Consider the following 18,099-nt stretch of genomic DNA (forward strand, 5'->3'; position numbering starts at 1 on the left):
AAGGTAATTTTTAGAGTTTGAATTTTTGTGACTCATGGTCACATTTCTCTCTTTCTCTCCTTCCCTCACTTATAACAATTCCTTTTTTTCTTTTATTTTTCTCTTTTTCTTTGCGATTCAGCAAGAAAAATATTGCAGTTATTTTGAGTATTAAAAGACACAAACTTAGACTTAAATATAAAGCCTTATATAATAATATACGACATTATATTATAACATATATGATATGATACATTATGAGATATAATTATATATAAGCTTTTCAATATTTAATTGGTGATATCTTGATAATTTGTCTTTGCAATAACACTCTATTTTAAATATTTGTAAACACTTCAAGAAGATGCTTACACAAATATCTGAGTAATCTTTAGATATCATACATACATGTATGAACGAAAGAAAGTCATTTAAAGCAATGAATGGTTAATATATTGAACAATCTTTATGTTAAAGCAGAGAAGAGTTGATATTGTATTTATATATACAATTTTATGTATTAGAAAACATACCTTATTTTCTTTCTCTCTCTCTCTCTCTCTCTCTCTCTCTCTCTCTCTCTCTCTCTCTCTCTCTCTCTCTCTCTCTCTCTCTCTCTCTCTCTCTCTCTCTCTCTCTCTCTCTCTCTCTCTCTCTCTCTCTCTCTCTCTCTCTCTCTCTCTTTCTTTCTTTTTCTCTTTCTCTGTCCCCTTCCTTTACTTATAACAATTCCTTTTTCTATGTTTCTTGGCGATTCAGTAAGTTTTTACGAGCGGACGCGGTTTCCTTTAATTGTTTGCGGTGTATATTATTAACCTTGTACTATTAAATAAAAGTCATGCACATGACACACAAGCGAGATAACCAATCACACTATAACGGCATTGACAAGTTTCGAATAAAGTTTAAAACTTTACGTTAAAATACTACGTTCAACGTGCTTGGCGGGAACTTGAAAAGAGTAGCAATTTCTTCATCGCGGTGAAGCAAGGAATACGTCTTTTAAAATGTCACGTAAGTATTATGTAGGTTATAAATAAATATTACAAATTTCTAACGACAAAACTTTCAATTGACAGTTTTTTTTTATTTTAGAAACAAATAATAACAACTTGCCAACGCTGCAAGAGCTAATGCAGCAATTACAACTGCAGCAGTTGCAAATTGCGGAGCTGCAAAGACTTGCAAGAGCGGGACCAGCCGCAGGAGCAGGCGCAACAGCAGCAGGAGGCCGAGCAGCCACCACTACTGGAGCAGCCGTTAGCGCAGCAGCAGCAGGCAGCAAACGTGCAGCCGCTTGCGCTTCAGCAACAAGAAGCCAATGACCAACCGATGGCGCAAATACAGCAGCAAGGACCAATTAGTATGTATTTAATAAAAATTTTAAAGAATTATATATAAAATAGAGGTAAAAAAAAAACTGAAGAATATAATAGAATTAATAAAAATTGTTAATAATAAAGGGGTTACCGATTTTTATCTAAAAGAATCTACAAGATTGCCCTAATTTCCACAAATTTTGAGATATCGAGCTTAATTTTTTTATTGTTGTATTTATTATTTAGAGTATTTTTATATTATTTCATATTTTCTTGTTACAGGATATCGACGAGGAAGAGGACGCGGTCGGACTCGGCAACGCTGGTATGCTCAGCGGGGCCGCGTTAGGGGTGGGCCACGACAATATCCTATAATAAATCATTATTACGCAAAATAATGATTTATTAGGGGATATTGGCCCATTGTCTCAGACCCAAGTTCAGGACGAGATAATATCCCGTGGGCCATCTAATTAGTGACGCGCATAAATGGATTAATGAGATTTCACTGTCTCTATCTACTAGCGAAATCACTGCCAAGGGAACGGGCTTGGAAAAATTAGCGGGGAAAGAAGATCCTGTTGAGCTTGACTCTAGTCTGACATAGTGTCAAATTTCATTATTCAAATTAATCAAACCGAACACTGTATATTTCATTCGAGTTCTGAATAGAGGCAAGACTATTTGCATTTGACAATGCGATAACGTGCATGCTGAAGACACTAATGTATACAAACTACAGCGAAGGCTGTTCTTGTCTGAGACAATGTAATTTCTATTTTCATCGCGTCACGAGATATAATGCACGTATGTAACTTCATTTTTGCGATTACCTTCATCTTAATCACCTTCATCACACTTAATTGTAATAATTTCCTGCTAAACCTGTTATATAAATACTTATGATATAAGGCGATGATGTATGACGTCCCAATTACACAAATGTTTATTCTTGTTTCTGTTTTTTAACAGAAGATATTTTACCGTCGCGCGATCGTTTTTACACTGTTTATTTAAGTTAATAAATTAATTCCGGATTTTCTTAATATACTCGCCGTTTTATTAAGATAAATATTACTATTAATAAATACGTTGCTAAATAAAAAAATATATTATTTCAGTCAGATGTAAAGCAATTTTTAATATATATTTAAATAAAAAATGCAAAATGTAATATCTATTTCAACAGAAATTGAATCCTCATTCCATAAAAAGATCTTTATTTCAAAAATATATAAATTGAATTTACTTATATAATATCTGATATAAAATGTATATATATAAAAATTGTTAATTAAATAAGAGTCTCTTAATAATATTCATTTTAAAAGGATTAATTAAATTTCACATTGGAAACCTAATCATTACACACGTAAACATTAGATACATATAACTGCCGAGATTATTTTGGAATATTTCAGAATTAATAGAGAAATTCATTCAAGTTTTTATTTAAAAAACATTTCCGTATTCATCCAGACAAAATACAGATTTGGCGGAACTTATCCATGTCAAATTCTTCAAGTCTCATATCCATTGCTATATGTAATCGGTCCTGCTCGATCAAAATTCCATTTCCATTAAAGTTCATCTTTTTGAGATAATTGACAGGATTTTCCAAAAAAAAGTTTATAAAAAAAAGTTTATAAACAATAAAATTTAACAACGACAAGCGTCTTGAACATTTAAAGAAGTGTGATTATATGCGATCAAAATTATGAACCTTTGATCGTGTATAAAGCTGGGTCCTTTGATCGCGTATAAAGCTGGGTCTAATCAACAAAATTTTAAAAAAATTATATATGAAATAGATATTACGTATATAATACTGATTTATTATGAGATATTGAATTCGCGGTACAATATGCAACATTGACAAAAGAAAAGTTGCTTATTAGAGATTTACGCGTGAAAGGAATAATTTGTCAAATGCGCTGTTATGCGATGTGACATTCTTTTTAAGAACTTTTGGTTATTTTACCTATGTTTCTGTTCCATTCAAAAGATACGGCAAATAGTTGCTTTGCAACCACTTTTCACGTCGATTCAATTTTCACGACATTCTTTCTCGCGAGCAAGGTATGAAACCCTTTGTTTCCTCTTTGCTTCTGATGATAGAATATATTTACAGAGTGGGTTTGCTTCTGTTGCTATACAAAACTGCGCATTTAAACTCTCGCGTAGCCAGCGTCATCGAACGTTACATTCTTCATGTTCAAAGCGTACATTTCGACGCGGAATTGGCCGGAGTCGTCACATCTCGTTGAATAAAGCATTCAAAGTTAAATGATTTTTTAAGCAATTAGTGAAAAATCTCGTGATAGAATCTTTAGCTGGATCTTTCGTAATATTTACGTGCACAGAGTTCAATTTATCTAATTAAAGGGTGAGGGGGGAAAAGGAATTACCACCCTCATCGACGTTTTTTTTCTTTCTGCGTCCAACGGCACCGGTCGCGATGCTCCAGCTGCCGTAGTTCCCGACATATTGCATTTTTCGAAAACCCACCCTCCACCCCCAAGTTACTTGGGATGGTGCGGACTCAGTCCTAGGGTTATTTCCCCGCGATTTCCAAGGGGTTACCGAGATCGAGCTGTCGAAATTTACAAATCACCCGGTAGCACTTGGAAATAATTGTGGGAATTTTTTAAAAACCACCCGGTATCGTTAAAAGCGGTAATTTAGAAGCCACCCGGTACAAGTTTGAATTAAGTCCAAGTATTTAGAAGCCACCCGGTATCATTAAAAGCGATTTTGGTAATTTAGAAGCCACCCGGTACGTGTTGGAATTAATTCCAAGTATTTAGAAGCCACCCGGTATCATTAAAAGCAATTTTGGTAATTTAGAAGCCACCCGGTACAAGTTTGAATCAATTCCAAGTATTTAGAAGCCACCCGGTATCATTAAAAGTGATTTTGGTAATTTAAAATCCACACGGGACAAGTTTGAATTAATTCCAAGCATTTAGAAGCCATTTTGATAATTTAGAAGCCACCCGGTATTATTTAAAGTGATTTTGGTAATTTAGAAACCACCCGGTACGTGTTTGAATTAATTTCAAGTATTTAGAAGCCACCCGGTATCGTTAAAAGCGATTTTGGTAATTTAGAAGCCACCCGGTACAAGTTAGAATTAATTTCATGTATTTTGAATTAATTCCAAGTATTTACAAACCACCCGGTATTATTAAAAGCAATTTTGGGAATTTAGAAGCCACCCGGTGGCTTTGGTAATAATTTTGGAATTTTTGGGGCACCCAAGAAACCCCTTGATATATTTTGCTGTACGCTCCTGGCTACCAAGTCGATTTACCAAGTTAACTTATCGCTCTACAATCTCTGTGATCTCTGTTCTTCTTCGTCCACGACGTCCGCTTCGAGAAAACCCGTGTTTGGGCAGTTTCAAGGGGCTTCCCCTTTTCTTATTCGAGTAATTGTGTTGAAACGCTAAACCCTTGCTAGTGTTAGGTCTCGTACGATTATGCAGGCGGCTTCTGCCCCTGTAGAAGAAAACTTGGCGGAAGGGGCGGACCGGCGGCGATGCTTGTCCGTACCTCGTAGCGAGTTTGATAGCTTTTTCGAAAGCTTTATCAAAAGCAAAAGATTCGTCATCGGTTTCGGACACGCGTTCTGTCTCGCGATCGCGCTCGCGTTCACGATCGAGTTTGAGTCGTGCGCTCAATCTTATTCGGATTCTCGATCTCGCTCCCACTCCTCCCTCGATGCGCATAAGGCATCTCGTGCTTCCGAATTTTCTAAATCCGAGCAAGTGATAAATTTGGGGAAGAAGAAGCAAAGGAACCGTAAAGAAAACAGCGGCGGCGAAAACTTGGGCTTCGTCCCTCCCCCCGAGCCGACGGAGATCAACGACGATAGGTCCCTTACAGCAGACGTTTATGTATGTAACGATTGACCCCCCGCGCGGTCAAAAGCGATCGGCGGATTCAAAAGGTATGACCGAGGATAGAGTTAAGATCCCTTGCAAGACTCGCAACGTACCCGCGAAGGAACCCAGCGAGAAGCAGCCCGGCGGGGCTCCCCCCGCGGCGTCGACCCCCCTTCCCTTGGCGCCAAACAAAACAATTAACCGCTATCGTGCCACCGACGAGAAACCCTATGTAGTTCACTTTCAGCATGTACAAACAAGTACTACTTTCCGGAGTCTTGGTCGCACTCGTTAGTTTATCTTATCCCCAAGCCTCATGGCGGTGGAGTTAGACCGATAGCTCTCACCTCCTGTATACTTAAGTTACTCGAAAAACTCATTCTCAATAGGCTACACTGGGTGATGGAATCGAGGGCCCTCTCGGAGTCCCTTGTACCTGATTTCCAGTTTGGATTCCGCAAGTTTAGATCCTGCTCTGACAACCTTACTATACTAACGTCTGAAATTCAGGAAGGGTTCCTCCAAAATAAAATGACTGCGGCTTTATTCATTGATGTGAAAGGCGCATTTGATAATGTCGTTCCCGACATTTTAATACGAGACCTGTTAGAGCTCGGCTTCCCCAAAAGAATCTGCCAGTTCGTCCAAAATCTTATTCACTCCCGTAACGTGCAGTTTGTTGTTGATGGAAAGCTTACCCCCCTTCGCACCTCGCAGAAGGGTACCCCCCAGGGATCGGTTTTAAGTCCGACATTATTCAATATATACTTAAGAAAAATAGCAAAATTACTTCATAGTCGCACCAAACTTCTGCAATTTGCAGATGATATAGTCATATATGCAACGGCAACTAACCTTCGAAAAGCAATTGACTCCTTGCAAAAATCCCTAGAACAAATCCAGAAATATTTTAGAGATAGAGGACTTGAGATCTCTCCCACTAAAACCCAGCTCATGATCTTCTCGCCTTTCAAGCGTAACTATAATCATTGTGTCATTAGAATCGACGACAGGGTCATTGGCCCCTCGGAAACTGTTCGTTTTCTAGGCGTTGTTCTTGACCCCAAGCTCTCGGGCACCGCTCACATGGACTATTTGATTTCCAAAGCCAGGATAACAGCAAATATTATTTCTTCCCTCAGGGGGGTCTGGTGGGGAGCTCATCCCCAGCTCCTCCTCAATGTGTACAGAGCCATTTTAAGAGGTTCTTTAGAGTATGCCTTCCATATATTCTGCCTTCAAAACTCAACCAAGTTTCATAGGCTTGAAATAATACCGAACAAAGCTATAAGAGTCAGTCTGGGATACCGCATTTCCACTCCTATAAACACTATGTTTGCTGAGGCCAAAGAGCCTCCATTAAAGCTAAGACTACAATATTTGGCTGCCAAGTATCTTATTAAGGTACAATCAGTCACGAATCATCCAGTTACGCAGTCGTTGTCGCAGATAGCATACTATGCAATGCAGGACCCGGAGAGGGCTGAATACGTAGCTCGAAATTTCCCTCTTGCGGAAGCATTCAGAGGTGTCGAACAGACAGTCCGCTACATTTACAAATCGACAATTTTGCCCACCTTTCAATACTCCTTCTATTCTTCCTTTTTCTCCCCCCCTCACTACTATCCAGGTCCAGACTTAATGTCTATCTTTAGCAGAATTCCTCGACAACAGGTGCAGACAGCTTTTGAGCAAGCATTTGGTGATGTCATGAGGGATACTTTGGTATTCTACACTGACGGGTCCAAGACTCAGTCGGGAAATTACGTCGGTTCTGCTTGTCACTCTCCTCAGATTCAATTGCAAATCATGCATAAACTACCGTCTCAAACTTCCGTATTTACTGCTGAAGCCTGGGCAATCTATAACGCTGTACTTTTATGTCTTGACCTTCGGCCAACGTGTGCCACTATTGTTACTGATTCGAAAAGCGTGTTGGAGGCTTTTGCGGCCCCATATCTTCGCAAGTGTAATTATCTCATCCCGCTAATTAAAGCTAAATTACTTATGGCCCGAGAAAGAGGCACTCGTATACAGTTTATTTGGATTCCCTCGCACATAGGAATAGCCGGCAACGAAATTGCTGACTCTCTGGCAAAAAGGGCAATTAGAGAAGGTACCCCTCCCCCACAGTTCAAAATCCCATATACCGACCTTTTTGCGGTTTCTAAGGAGAGACTCGACAATCGCTTTAAAGACTATCTTGCCACGCGCGCCCGTGATAAAGGGACTCATTATTATAATAACATATACCGGGAGTCGTCAAAACCTTGGTATTACAAGTCTGGTCTTAGCAGAGGAACAATTGTAACCGTGAACCGTATCAGAGCTAATCATTATAACTTAAACCACAGCTTGTATCGTAAGAATCTCATTGATGATAGCTCATGTCCATGCGGTAACCGGATTCAGGACATCAATCACTTAGTCTTTTATTGTCCAATTACCATTAGACATAGTATTGGGCTCCGTGAATTTATCTGTAAGAGTAAGGGACCTAGTTGTCGCGACATATACGATAATCTCAGAAAACCCACTAGCAAGGTGTGTCGTCTAATCATGGCCTTTTGTAAGGCCATAGAAGTTCAAATTTAAACCACGCGCCACGCTCCCCTCCACCGCCCCTTAAGCTTTCCTCTCTACATTTCGCACACAGTTCATGCCGTCTCACCACTCGAATGGAAACGAACCATATTGTAATAGTAACACAAGCCTCATTGACACTCATTTTTAACAAGATCTTGGCCGTATCACCACTGACAAGAGGCGGGTGCCATTAATCAAAAAAAAAAAGAAGACGTCCGCTTCGAGTAATGTGTGCTTAGCTCTTGACGTAGGGGAGACCGGGGCTAAACAGTCCGTTTTTTTTCGGTGCCGATTTTTAACAACAAAATAAATAATTGTAGTTAAATGTGGTATACCACTGTAAAGAGTGAACCTTTAGCTACAAAATTTATATAGGAAATTTTTGTCTACGTCGCTTTGTTTAACCGGTATAGAGCAAAAACGACAACGGTGGAAAAATTGAAATCTCCAAAATGCCGGGGTATAACAGTCTGCACTGCATTTTCAATACATATACGTACATCTAATCCTAAAAAATAATAGGATACATGCAATAATTGTTTTTTAAGAGAAAAATATAAAAATTTATTTAAAATTTTTATGCGAAACATTATTAAAAAATAGTTACGAGGGTTCCTCTTTCCGCAGAAGTCACTCGCCCGACTTGTTTCACTCCTCGACGTCCGATGACTCTATTCGGTGTCTGAACGGTTGTAATTCCCGTCTCATCCATATTCCATATGCAGTGAGCCCGAAAATGCCTTGGAAATGCACCCGGACTGCTTACTGACCGATTAGCTCCAAACACAAGTTTCAGGTTTGATCGCCCACGAAATATTAGACATCAACGATAATGAAAAAACTACACTGGATTCGTGTTCAGCATGCATTACTCTTTATAATCACGTATCTCGAGATTTGGAGAGCAAATATTATTGCAGATATTACAAAATTTCCACGCGCAGAAAATGTAACTTTCACCTTTCGAAAACACGTTTGCCCTCGTAAAAATCATAACACGGCAGGTAACCTGCCAAAACTCCGTTGGTCACATGGGTACTATAAGCAGCGTTTACAATGTTAATAGCGAGTTCGCACAATATACAGGTTCCGAGATATTTGATTAGACGTATTTACCCCGTAGACGTTTTAGCCCCGGTCTCCCCTACATCGTGCCGTGCATCAGAGTGACAGTGACGTCATCAGGGGGTCTATTACGGTTCTCGGATTGGGTGAAAATGACGGAAGTAAGCGCTCACCTAATCACGGTTGTTTTCACCTCGTGAGAGTGCGAAATGATTCACGTGAGCAGACTCGACACAAAATTTTGCATGAAAAAGTGAAAGTGAGTGAAACGTATTGACTGTTCAACGGCCTGGCTCGCTAAAAATGGATAATTTATTGGTTATACTGTTTATGCGCAATCGAAATAATACAATATTAAGAATACGACGTGGATTATGGTGCGTTCCCACTGTACGCGTCGCGCGTCGCGTCATGACGCCGCGTCATGAGTTATCCAATCAAAACGTTTCATTTTATTACGTCATTTTCGACGCGAGATCTTGCACGACGCGACGTCTGTTTGCTAGACTTTTGGTTAAGTACGTTGTGGCATTCACCAAAGTACGAAATTTCCCAATCTCACGATGTCTCAGCGGTACACGGATACTGAAGCGTCATTCGTAAGTTCAAAATTTATTTATTTATTTACATGATAATGATTATACAATTTTAATATTATTATCCAAATGATATTCGTAATAAATTATTACCGATATATGGTTGCCTAACCTAACAATTCACTTCATTATAGTTGTTATAATACTTTCCATTTGCAACGCCATGTACGGTGCATGACTCTTGGCAGATTATTTATTCACAATCTAGAGAGATTAATAATAAATGACATTGTACTGAAAGTATAATCAAATGCCTTATATAAATATAACCATACAATGATACGCTTTTAGGACACAAAGAATGTATTACACAAAAGAACTTTTGTTCGAGAAATTTATTTTTGGTCTATTTTCTTTATATACAAGTTTATGAATCAATCAATTTTTTTATGCATATGTTTATGTGTTATGCATAAGAAAACTGATTGCTCCATAAACTTGTGCATAAGGAAAATAGACCAATCCATTCTCTTATGCATATGCTTATGCACTTATGCAAGTTCATCTGGATTCCCAGTTACAATGTTAACATCATGCTATGTATATTCACGCGATAGATACAAATATATAGATGGACTTTGCGTTCACTATCCGTTCACCTGTTACAGATTTGCGACAACTGTGATACAGTCATAGAAGGCAGTGCAGCTGCCCAACAGCATTATAGTGTATGTACACTAAACGCGGACAGTGAAGGAGAAAATTCACATTACTCAAGCCAAGCTGCAGATAGTCGGGAACTTCTCATTGGAGAAGTTTTTTGCCGAGAGCCGTTATGGAACACATCAATTCCGTATGCCAGAAGGGGTTTTAAAGTAACTTCAGAATTGTGGCAAGAAGTCGATATAGCTTTAGGTAAGTAAAATTCAGCTCTTTACGCAGTAGATGTACATAAATATCACTTCTTAATCATGTCTTAAGAAATTGATTTCACACTTTCGGCAAATAGAATAGGGGTTGGTTATACATATATACTATCAGTGAATATCGTAATATCATTTTCAGGTGTGCAGACTGGGTGGAGTCAGAAAACATTCAAATCCTTAAGAGATCGTTTCGTAAAATTACTCACAGAGGAAACAAATTCAAAACGCAGTGGCAGTGCCACAATGAACAAAACCAATTGGAAATATTTTACGCAGTTGGAATTCCTCCGTCCCAGTGTAGAATATAGATCGTAAGTCCCTTAATTACCGTATACAATCATAGAAAAGGGTACAATTGTAATTTGTACATTGCTTTTTCGTAATTTTCTTTACTTTACAAAGACCTCAATGTAAAAAATAAATCTGGGAAAATTACAATGTTTGTGTCTGAAAATGCAGTTTTAATGAATTACATTGTCGGATTTGAAAAAATTATATTTTTTAAAATTATGCTATTTTTTTTAAAAGAAAGTATAGTGTCTGAGAGTTATCTATGTGTTATCTTATGTCAAAAACTTATCTTTCTAGATTATTAGTAACGTTTAAATATTTACACAACTTTGACTAACTTCTTAAAAAATCTTTCCTGAGAGAAAGCAAAATAAATGAAAAATGTACGTTCACTATGTATATTTTTTAATTATAGGACCATAAGTAGCCTCTCGAAAAATAAACGTCCCAGTGCTGAAGTAGAAGCATCGGAGGCAAGCGGTTCTTCCAAAGGAAAAAGATTTAAGAGTCCCTAACATACCAAACCTTTATCACAGCAATTTGAAAGTTTCTGTAAGAAACACATGGATCCAACTATACCCGATCGGATTGGGTCTTTTCTTCTTTATTTAGAAAATGAAATGAGAGCACTCCCAAAACAGGTTGCGACAAAGTTCCCTTACGGAAAGAAACTACAGCCAGTAAATATTACACTTGTGTAGTTACTACAGGACCACCTGTAGTTATCACAGAAAGGAACACAATAATCTGTAGTTATTACACGCTGTAATTACTTAGTGCGTGAAATCCCTGTAATATGGAATACACGTCTAATCATGAAGGGTGAAATCCACTACACGTGTAATCCACTATATATGTAATATACTACACGTGTGGTAAGTGACTTGTGTAGTAGACTACACGTGTAATCCATTATATGTGTAATATACTACACGTGTGGTAAGTGACTTGTGTAGTAGACTACACATGTAATCTACAAAATGTGTAATACACTACTACACATGTGTATTAAACGTAATGCTACCAGTAATCCATAAAATTTGAAATAGCGAGTCTTATCATATATGGAGGGGTAAAAACCACAGTGGTGTAAGTCAAATTTTTAAAAATATTTTCTCGTGTGCATAGATGCAATCTGTACAGATTGCATCTATGCACTTTAAAATTTTATTACTCTTTTTAAACTGAATTTGTTTCTTAAGATGATTTTTGAAAAATTATATATTTGTGCTGGTTATGACATATGTAGACTATATATAACACTTACATCAAATTAAGAAGTAGTCTACCACGTAAGGCAGTTGGCTCACGATCCAGAGGTCCCGAGGTCCCGAGTTCGAATCCCACCAAGGTAAGTGCGTTTTTCAAATACAAGAAAATATTTATAATCATAGACTGCATCTTAAGAAACAAATTTAGTTATAAAAAAGTAATAAAACTAAGAAAAAAATAATTTTTTTTTATGCCGGGTGAATATTGGAAATCAGTGTCCTCTAGTATTAAGAGGACTGCAATCTTGTAGTCCTGTAATCCTGTAATATTTTCCTGTAATCCGAGCGTATAGTACGAAAATATTACAGTATATTACAATACTTCAGTCTGTAATTTTGTGTAATACTTTTATGTAGTTCCTGTAATATAATTTTCTGTAATCCGCTGTAGTTTCTTTCCGTAAGGGTTGATACGAAGAATAACGATGTCTCTGATAGAGGCTCAGGATGAGTTAGCTTTATAACGAAAAAGACCTTACCTTACTTTAGTTTATAACAAACAAGCCAAACAAACCTTTTACATATTTTTATATAGCATTTATTCTTTTTTTATTTTTTCTACTTTTTATTTTTTAATTCTTCTACCCTTCTACGACTGTGATCGTGTATTAGGCGGGCTTCACACCTTGGCAGAAAAGCAGAAAGCAGAAAAGCAGAACCCAATCAGAATTCTCACTCATAGTAAGCAGTATGTAATAGTATATACCAATACATACTGCTTACTATGAGTGAGAATTCTGATTTGCTTCTGCTTTTCTGTTTTCTGTTTTTCTGTTAAGGTGTGAAGCCGGCCTTAGAGTACAAACACTTACATAGCATTTTTTTTTATTTTTTTTCTACGATAACCTTACTGTATTAGATATGTTACTCTATAGATTATTAAAAGTTATGTATATTCTATAGTGTACGTGTATATTTTATACTAAATATGTAATTGTTACATTTTTATACTCTTTTACGACTGTGATAATGCATCAGAGTACAAAACAGTTTTGAAAGGAACTGAAATTTAAGACTGTATAAAAATATGTTCAAAATAAACTTTAATACGTATAAATGTTACAAGATTATTGCCCGTATTTACAATTATATAATATATTTTGTTTGCTATATTTGCCATTGCCAGGGTACAGCTCCTTCGGTCATAAAATAGTCGGCAAATCGATCTCTGATCTCAGATGCTTGTCTTGAATAATTAGTTGCACGGGCACCATGATAATCGTCAATTGCACCTGCTAGTGGTATATTTTCTCGCCACGCACCGTTCGCTATGATACCATGACAATCCATATGATCTGCAAAGTTGTTGTTACAGTAGCAATCCCTTGTCATCATAAAATTGTGCAAGCAAACAGTAGCTTGTACAATTGATTCGGTTGTAGCTAGTGACGTGTTCATAGGCTTATGGTAGATTCTCCATCGTGCTGTCATGATACCGAATGCATTCTCAACTACTCTTCGTGCCCTGGACAATCTGCAGTTGAAAATTCGTTTTTCTGGAGTAATGTTTCGTCCTGGGTACGGCCTCATAGTAAATGTGTTCAGCTGAAAAGCTTCATCTCCGACGATTACATATGGAAGTACGTACGAGTGTGCTGGGTCAATAATATTTGGAGAAGGCAAGTTCATTAGGCCTGCACTAAATCGACGACCCATTTCGGAGTTTTTAAAGGTACCTCCATCACTATGACGACCTTGAGCTCCTATATCCACCATCAGAAACTTATAATCTCCCGATACCAAGGCCATAAGAACCCTGCTTAAAAAGTCAGATAGAAAACAAAAAAAAATTCTTTTCATTTTTAATCGTGTTTCTGATTCCTGATTTTTGTAAGTGGGTTAATATATTAACGATAGAAATATAATGTAGTATCATTAGAATATCTCACATACCTTATAAATAAAAACCTATAAGACTGTTACGAATAATAGTATATCATATATTATGAGAATTTCTCGAATAATAAGATATCAGGTCTTATAATAGTGTTCAAATAGAACTCTATGCAATGCTATCCGAAATTAAAGAATTGAAAAACTTGCAGAAAAAATAATTCCTTTCTTTTTTAATCGTATTTCTAATTCCTAATTTTCGTAAGTGGGCTAATATATTAACGATAGAAATTTAATGTAATGTCTCATATACTGTACAAATAAAAACTTATAAGACTGTTACGCATAATTGTATATTACAGTATGTTATGACAATTTTCCAAATTATAAGATATCATATCTTATAATAATGTTCAAATAGAACTCTATGCAATGCTATCCGCAATTCATATAATATTGGATCTATAAAATAAGGTATAAACAAATGCAATGAGTATCAATCGTATTTTATCATAACTTTTGTGTACTTTCAATGTACTTTTGTCATTCCCTATCCAAAATTTCTTTTGTTTTCTATATAGTCACTAATAGAACAAAAACTAGTACGCCATTCTATCACGTTCTATCGTGAGTCAACACTATCATTTTCTATCTATCCTGCTAATGCCGTCCTTATCGTTCTGTATCAAAAATTCCTTTCGGTTTCAATACAGAAATATACTGATTAAAAAATCGTATACGAATCTATCACGTCGAATCATGAACCTACACTATCATTTTCTATCTGTTTTTCCAATGTAGTGCTATCATTCCCTATCCAAAATTTCTTTCGTTTTCTATATAGTTACTAATAGAACGAAAAATGGTACGCCATTCTATCACGTTCTATCGTGAGTCCACACTATCGTTTTCTATCTATTCTGCTAATGCCGTACTTATCGTTCTGTACCAAAATTCCTTTCGGTTTCAATACAGAAATATACTGGTTAAAAAATCATATACAAATCTATCACGTCGAATCATGAACCTACACTATCATTTTCTATCTTTTTTTCAATGTAGTGCTATCGTTCTCTATCCAAAATTTCTTACTTTTCCAATTTAATCACTTACTGAACGAAAAATAGTACGCGATCCTATCATGTGCAATTATCGTATTCTATCTGTCTGTCCAATGTATTCCTATCGTTTTCTATGCGAAATTCCTTTATTTTCCAATGTATCCCATACAGCACAGAATTTGCAATATTGCAGCAATGGAACTGCAACTTCTGTGCTGTATGGGATTTAACTTGTTGCTCCGTAAATAGTTTACGAATCTATCACACCCTGTCGTGTGACTACATTCGTTTTTTATGTATTCTTTCGATATATTCTTCTCATTCTCAATCCAAAATTACTTATAACTTTTAACTAAATATAAAATAAATGTTTATAAAGATAATGGGAACTATTACTAAGAAAGAAGATATTTTTAATTCGAGCATTTTAAAGATGTACACTATTTCAGTAATAGATATAGCTTTATAAAGATAGGACACACATGGAAGCAAATTTTATTTGGATATGAATTGTCATATGGAACTGGCAGGGTGGTATTTATAGATTAAGGGTATTTTGTATAGTCAAGAAAGCAATCAAGGGACGAAGAAAGATATAAATAAATAGAAATGTAGAAAGTATAAATAAAATGAAAATTATGGAAAATTTTTTTTATTTATGATGGACATTAAGTCGAATATGGTTAAGAAATTTTTTATCCACTTAATACGGATATTAACATATATAATAATATATATATAATACATATATATATTAACGTATAATTATAGTTATCAAGAAACATATATAGTTACTAACGGAGATTTTATTGAATGTATTGTAAGTTGGTTACATTGCAAATTAAGAATGGAAGTCGAACTTTAAGGACAAGTTGGTATCGCGACGCTCTAGAGAGAGCGATTAATCGATTAATAGATTAATCACCGCGCGTTGACGGGTACTTGCTCGGTTTCTCACGAGTTCGATTCATCGAACTTGCATTTCGTAGTCCAGTGTTGGGCCCGCATTCTGTTATCGAGACCCGGGACTGCTTCGGGGGCCCATTTGATTGGACGGCGCTACCGCCATGGGGTTTCTCACGGGACGAGGCGTCGAGGCAGGATTGAAAAATTGATATGATGAGACAGATTATCCAATTGAAAATTATATCCCCTTAGTTTGTTTCGTATTTTTAACTAAATTTCACAGCTTTCCAGCATGTGTGCAGTCTTGATTTCCGGTTAACCTGAAAAAGCACATAAAAAATACAGATTAGTCTCTATCGCGTAAATAATACGTTAATTTTAGTCCAAATTAAATATAGCATTATTATTGAGATGTCTGGTTAATATTAGACGCTGCTCCTAGAAAGTCGTCACAGCGAGAATCTGATTACTAATATGATCTAACATGTTTGTGCAATGACAAACACAAATATTATACGGAAGTTATATTCGTGACATCAAAATCTCAACAAGAATTAGCTTTGATAATTCATTATAGTTCTCAACAATATAATTCTAAATTATATATTTTTTTCGAAAACTTACAGTGTGTGTTCCTCTTCTCCACTATTTTCAAAAGATTCCTCCGCGTTTTCATCGTTTATTGCAGTTTCCGAATTGGCTTCATCATTTTCGCTTCTGTTCAACGAATCGTGATCGCGGTCTTTTTCTGCCATATCCAATTGTTCGTGATCGCCATTTTTATCTGCCAATAGGTCAGTTTCACAGTAGTTGATGGCAACGCTACCGTCAGTAACACCTACTGATAATTAAAAATATAAGTAAAATGTTAACATTATTAAATTATTTCATAAGAATTTGGTATATATTACCTTCTGTTACGTCTGGATGATCATGCACTGCCTTTTTATTACCACATATTCTATTTTATTCGTATATTTTATGGCTTATGTGCGTGCCAACTTGTTGCAATTCGAATTCAATGGCTACCTCGTCATAACCCTTTTCATTGGTTAGCCAATACCGAAGAGTGTCTAATATGCAAATATATTTATTTTGTATATTTGTATAATATATAAGTAAATGGATCATAATAAAAATATACAAATAAATAAAACGCAGGTTGCACCTTTTTTACTTATAGTTGTAACAAGAATTTTTAGGACTGCATTTTATATTTATGATCTTATTAATAAGCGTATTAATATTATGTACAATATGTATACTAAAAAAATTATGAAAAAGATTATATTACCTCTTACAGCCAATAATTTAGCTGAATCAAGTTTTGGTCGGGGTTCTTTCTTCGTTTTGTTTTTTATTCTATTGGACTGTGTCCCTGTCACCGAACTGCATTTTAACACGGCTGTTCCAAAAACAGCAATTGCCATGTTTTTTACGAACATTGCACTTGACTTACTGATTGCAGCAATGCTATCATATTGACAGTTTGTTATCCAAACGTCGTGACCGAGATACATCTAAACAAATACAATAAACATAAAAATATTGTAATGTATTGGCGTGGGATAGGTAATAGACTGAAGCTCAGGTACGCACAAATCTTGTACTTTATTCTGCACACAGGCACGCGTGGTGCCATTAACACAGGCAGGCAGAGGACTGACTGCAAAGCAAGAGAGTGGGGGGGCGCTCCCACTCTTATGGCGGGTTCTCAGTACATATTCATTAGTTTAATACACAACATTTCCTCCTTCACATGAGAGAAAGTAAGAAAAGTAAAAAAACGAGAGAAATCATTAGGACTCTAAGTGACTTTAAATGATGAGTTTAACTTGGTGTATATCGCTGTGTTGGTCGCCGTTGTCGTTGGGAACGACGTGGTGTCGGCGCAGGAGTAGACATAGGCGGGGTTGCTCCTTGCGGAGCATTGACCGGGGGTACCGCTGGTGCAGCGGCAGGAGGGCGCACTGGTGTAATGGCTGGTGAGCGCGCTGGTGTCCCTCCCGTTTTCTTGTAAAATTGGATACGCCGTGACCGTTCTGGAGTAGTTGCACTCCGGCCGGTTGGTGGAGCAGGCTGTAGCTGTTTGGCAGTTTTGAGACCTTCTTGACGACTCCTAATCTGATCGACATGCCTCTTGAAGCGTCGACCATCGAACTCGATTTTGTAATGGAGGTCTCCTAGACGGGCGGCGATAACTCCGGAAATCCACCTGTCCATACGGGGATTACCTGAAAGAAAGTATACTGTCTGTGAGGTTTGGAACGTTCTAAAAGGCAAGACCACTTGACTCTCAGGCCTCACTGCCCTTGTGGGCTTCTTAACATCGGGCCGCACCAGGTCGAGGCGGGTACGCAAGCTTCGTCCTAGGAACAACTGTGAGGGTGGTCGTCCAGTGGTTGAATGCGGAGCTTTGCGATATTGCCGCAGGAACTCA

At 37.0% G+C, this 18,099-nt stretch overlaps 2 protein-coding genes and 1 long non-coding RNA gene across 3 annotated transcripts; 2 read left to right on the forward strand and 1 right to left on the reverse strand.

The window, feature by feature from the left end:
- Positions 1-343: 343 nt before the first annotated feature.
- On the forward strand, positions 344-7,779 carry LOC139778472 (uncharacterized). Its single transcript, XM_071716404.1, has 3 exons — positions 344-363; positions 1,137-1,342; positions 5,432-7,779. Exons 1-3 carry the CDS (start codon positions 344-346, stop codon positions 7,777-7,779), a joined length of 2,574 nt encoding a protein of 857 aa, XP_071572505.1.
- Positions 7,780-9,242: 1,463 nt separating this feature from the next.
- On the forward strand, positions 9,243-12,916 carry LOC139778448 (uncharacterized). The gene is made up of 4 exons (XM_071716381.1): positions 9,243-9,434; positions 10,040-10,286; positions 10,437-10,608; positions 11,004-12,916. Exons 1-4 carry the CDS (start codon positions 9,399-9,401, stop codon positions 11,101-11,103), a joined length of 555 nt encoding a protein of 184 aa, XP_071572482.1. The 5' UTR covers positions 9,243-9,398; the 3' UTR covers positions 11,104-12,916.
- On the reverse strand, positions 12,886-13,640 carry LOC139778449 (uncharacterized). The gene is made up of 2 exons (XR_011719568.1): positions 13,448-13,640; positions 12,886-13,333 (listed from the first exon to the last, which is right to left on the reverse strand). It is a non-coding gene; the product is annotated as an uncharacterized lncRNA (long non-coding RNA).
- Positions 13,641-18,099: the final 4,459 nt, after the last annotated feature.

The sequence above is a fragment of the Temnothorax nylanderi genome, unplaced genomic scaffold (genome assembly GCF_030848795.1).
Source record: "Temnothorax nylanderi isolate EJ_2023f unplaced genomic scaffold, tnyl_v1.0 TNYL_tig0184_pilon, whole genome shotgun sequence".
Taxonomy (NCBI): Eukaryota; Metazoa; Arthropoda; class Insecta; order Hymenoptera; family Formicidae; genus Temnothorax; species Temnothorax nylanderi.

What these genes read in the sequence shown, in the direction of transcription:
- LOC139778472 (XM_071716404.1), top strand. Translation starts at nt 344, where the DNA reads ATGCTTACACAAATATCTGA. An exon ending in ATGCTTACACAAATATCTGA is followed by an intron (nt 364 to 1,136) that starts GTAATCTTTAGA and finishes CAACTGCAGCAG; the next exon opens with TTGCAAATTGCGGAGCTGCA. An exon ending in ACAGCAGCAAGGACCAATTA is followed by an intron (nt 1,343 to 5,431) that starts GTATGTATTTAA and finishes GTTCACTTTCAG; the next exon opens with CATGTACAAACAAGTACTAC.
- LOC139778448 (XM_071716381.1), top strand. Translation starts at nt 9,399, where the DNA reads ATGTCTCAGCGGTACACGGATACTGAAGCGTCATTC. An exon ending in CGGATACTGAAGCGTCATTC is followed by an intron (nt 9,435 to 10,039) that starts GTAAGTTCAAAA and finishes CACCTGTTACAG; the next exon opens with ATTTGCGACAACTGTGATAC. An exon ending in CCCAGTGTAGAATATAGATC is followed by an intron (nt 10,609 to 11,003) that starts GTAAGTCCCTTA and finishes TTTTAATTATAG; the next exon opens with GACCATAAGTAGCCTCTCGA.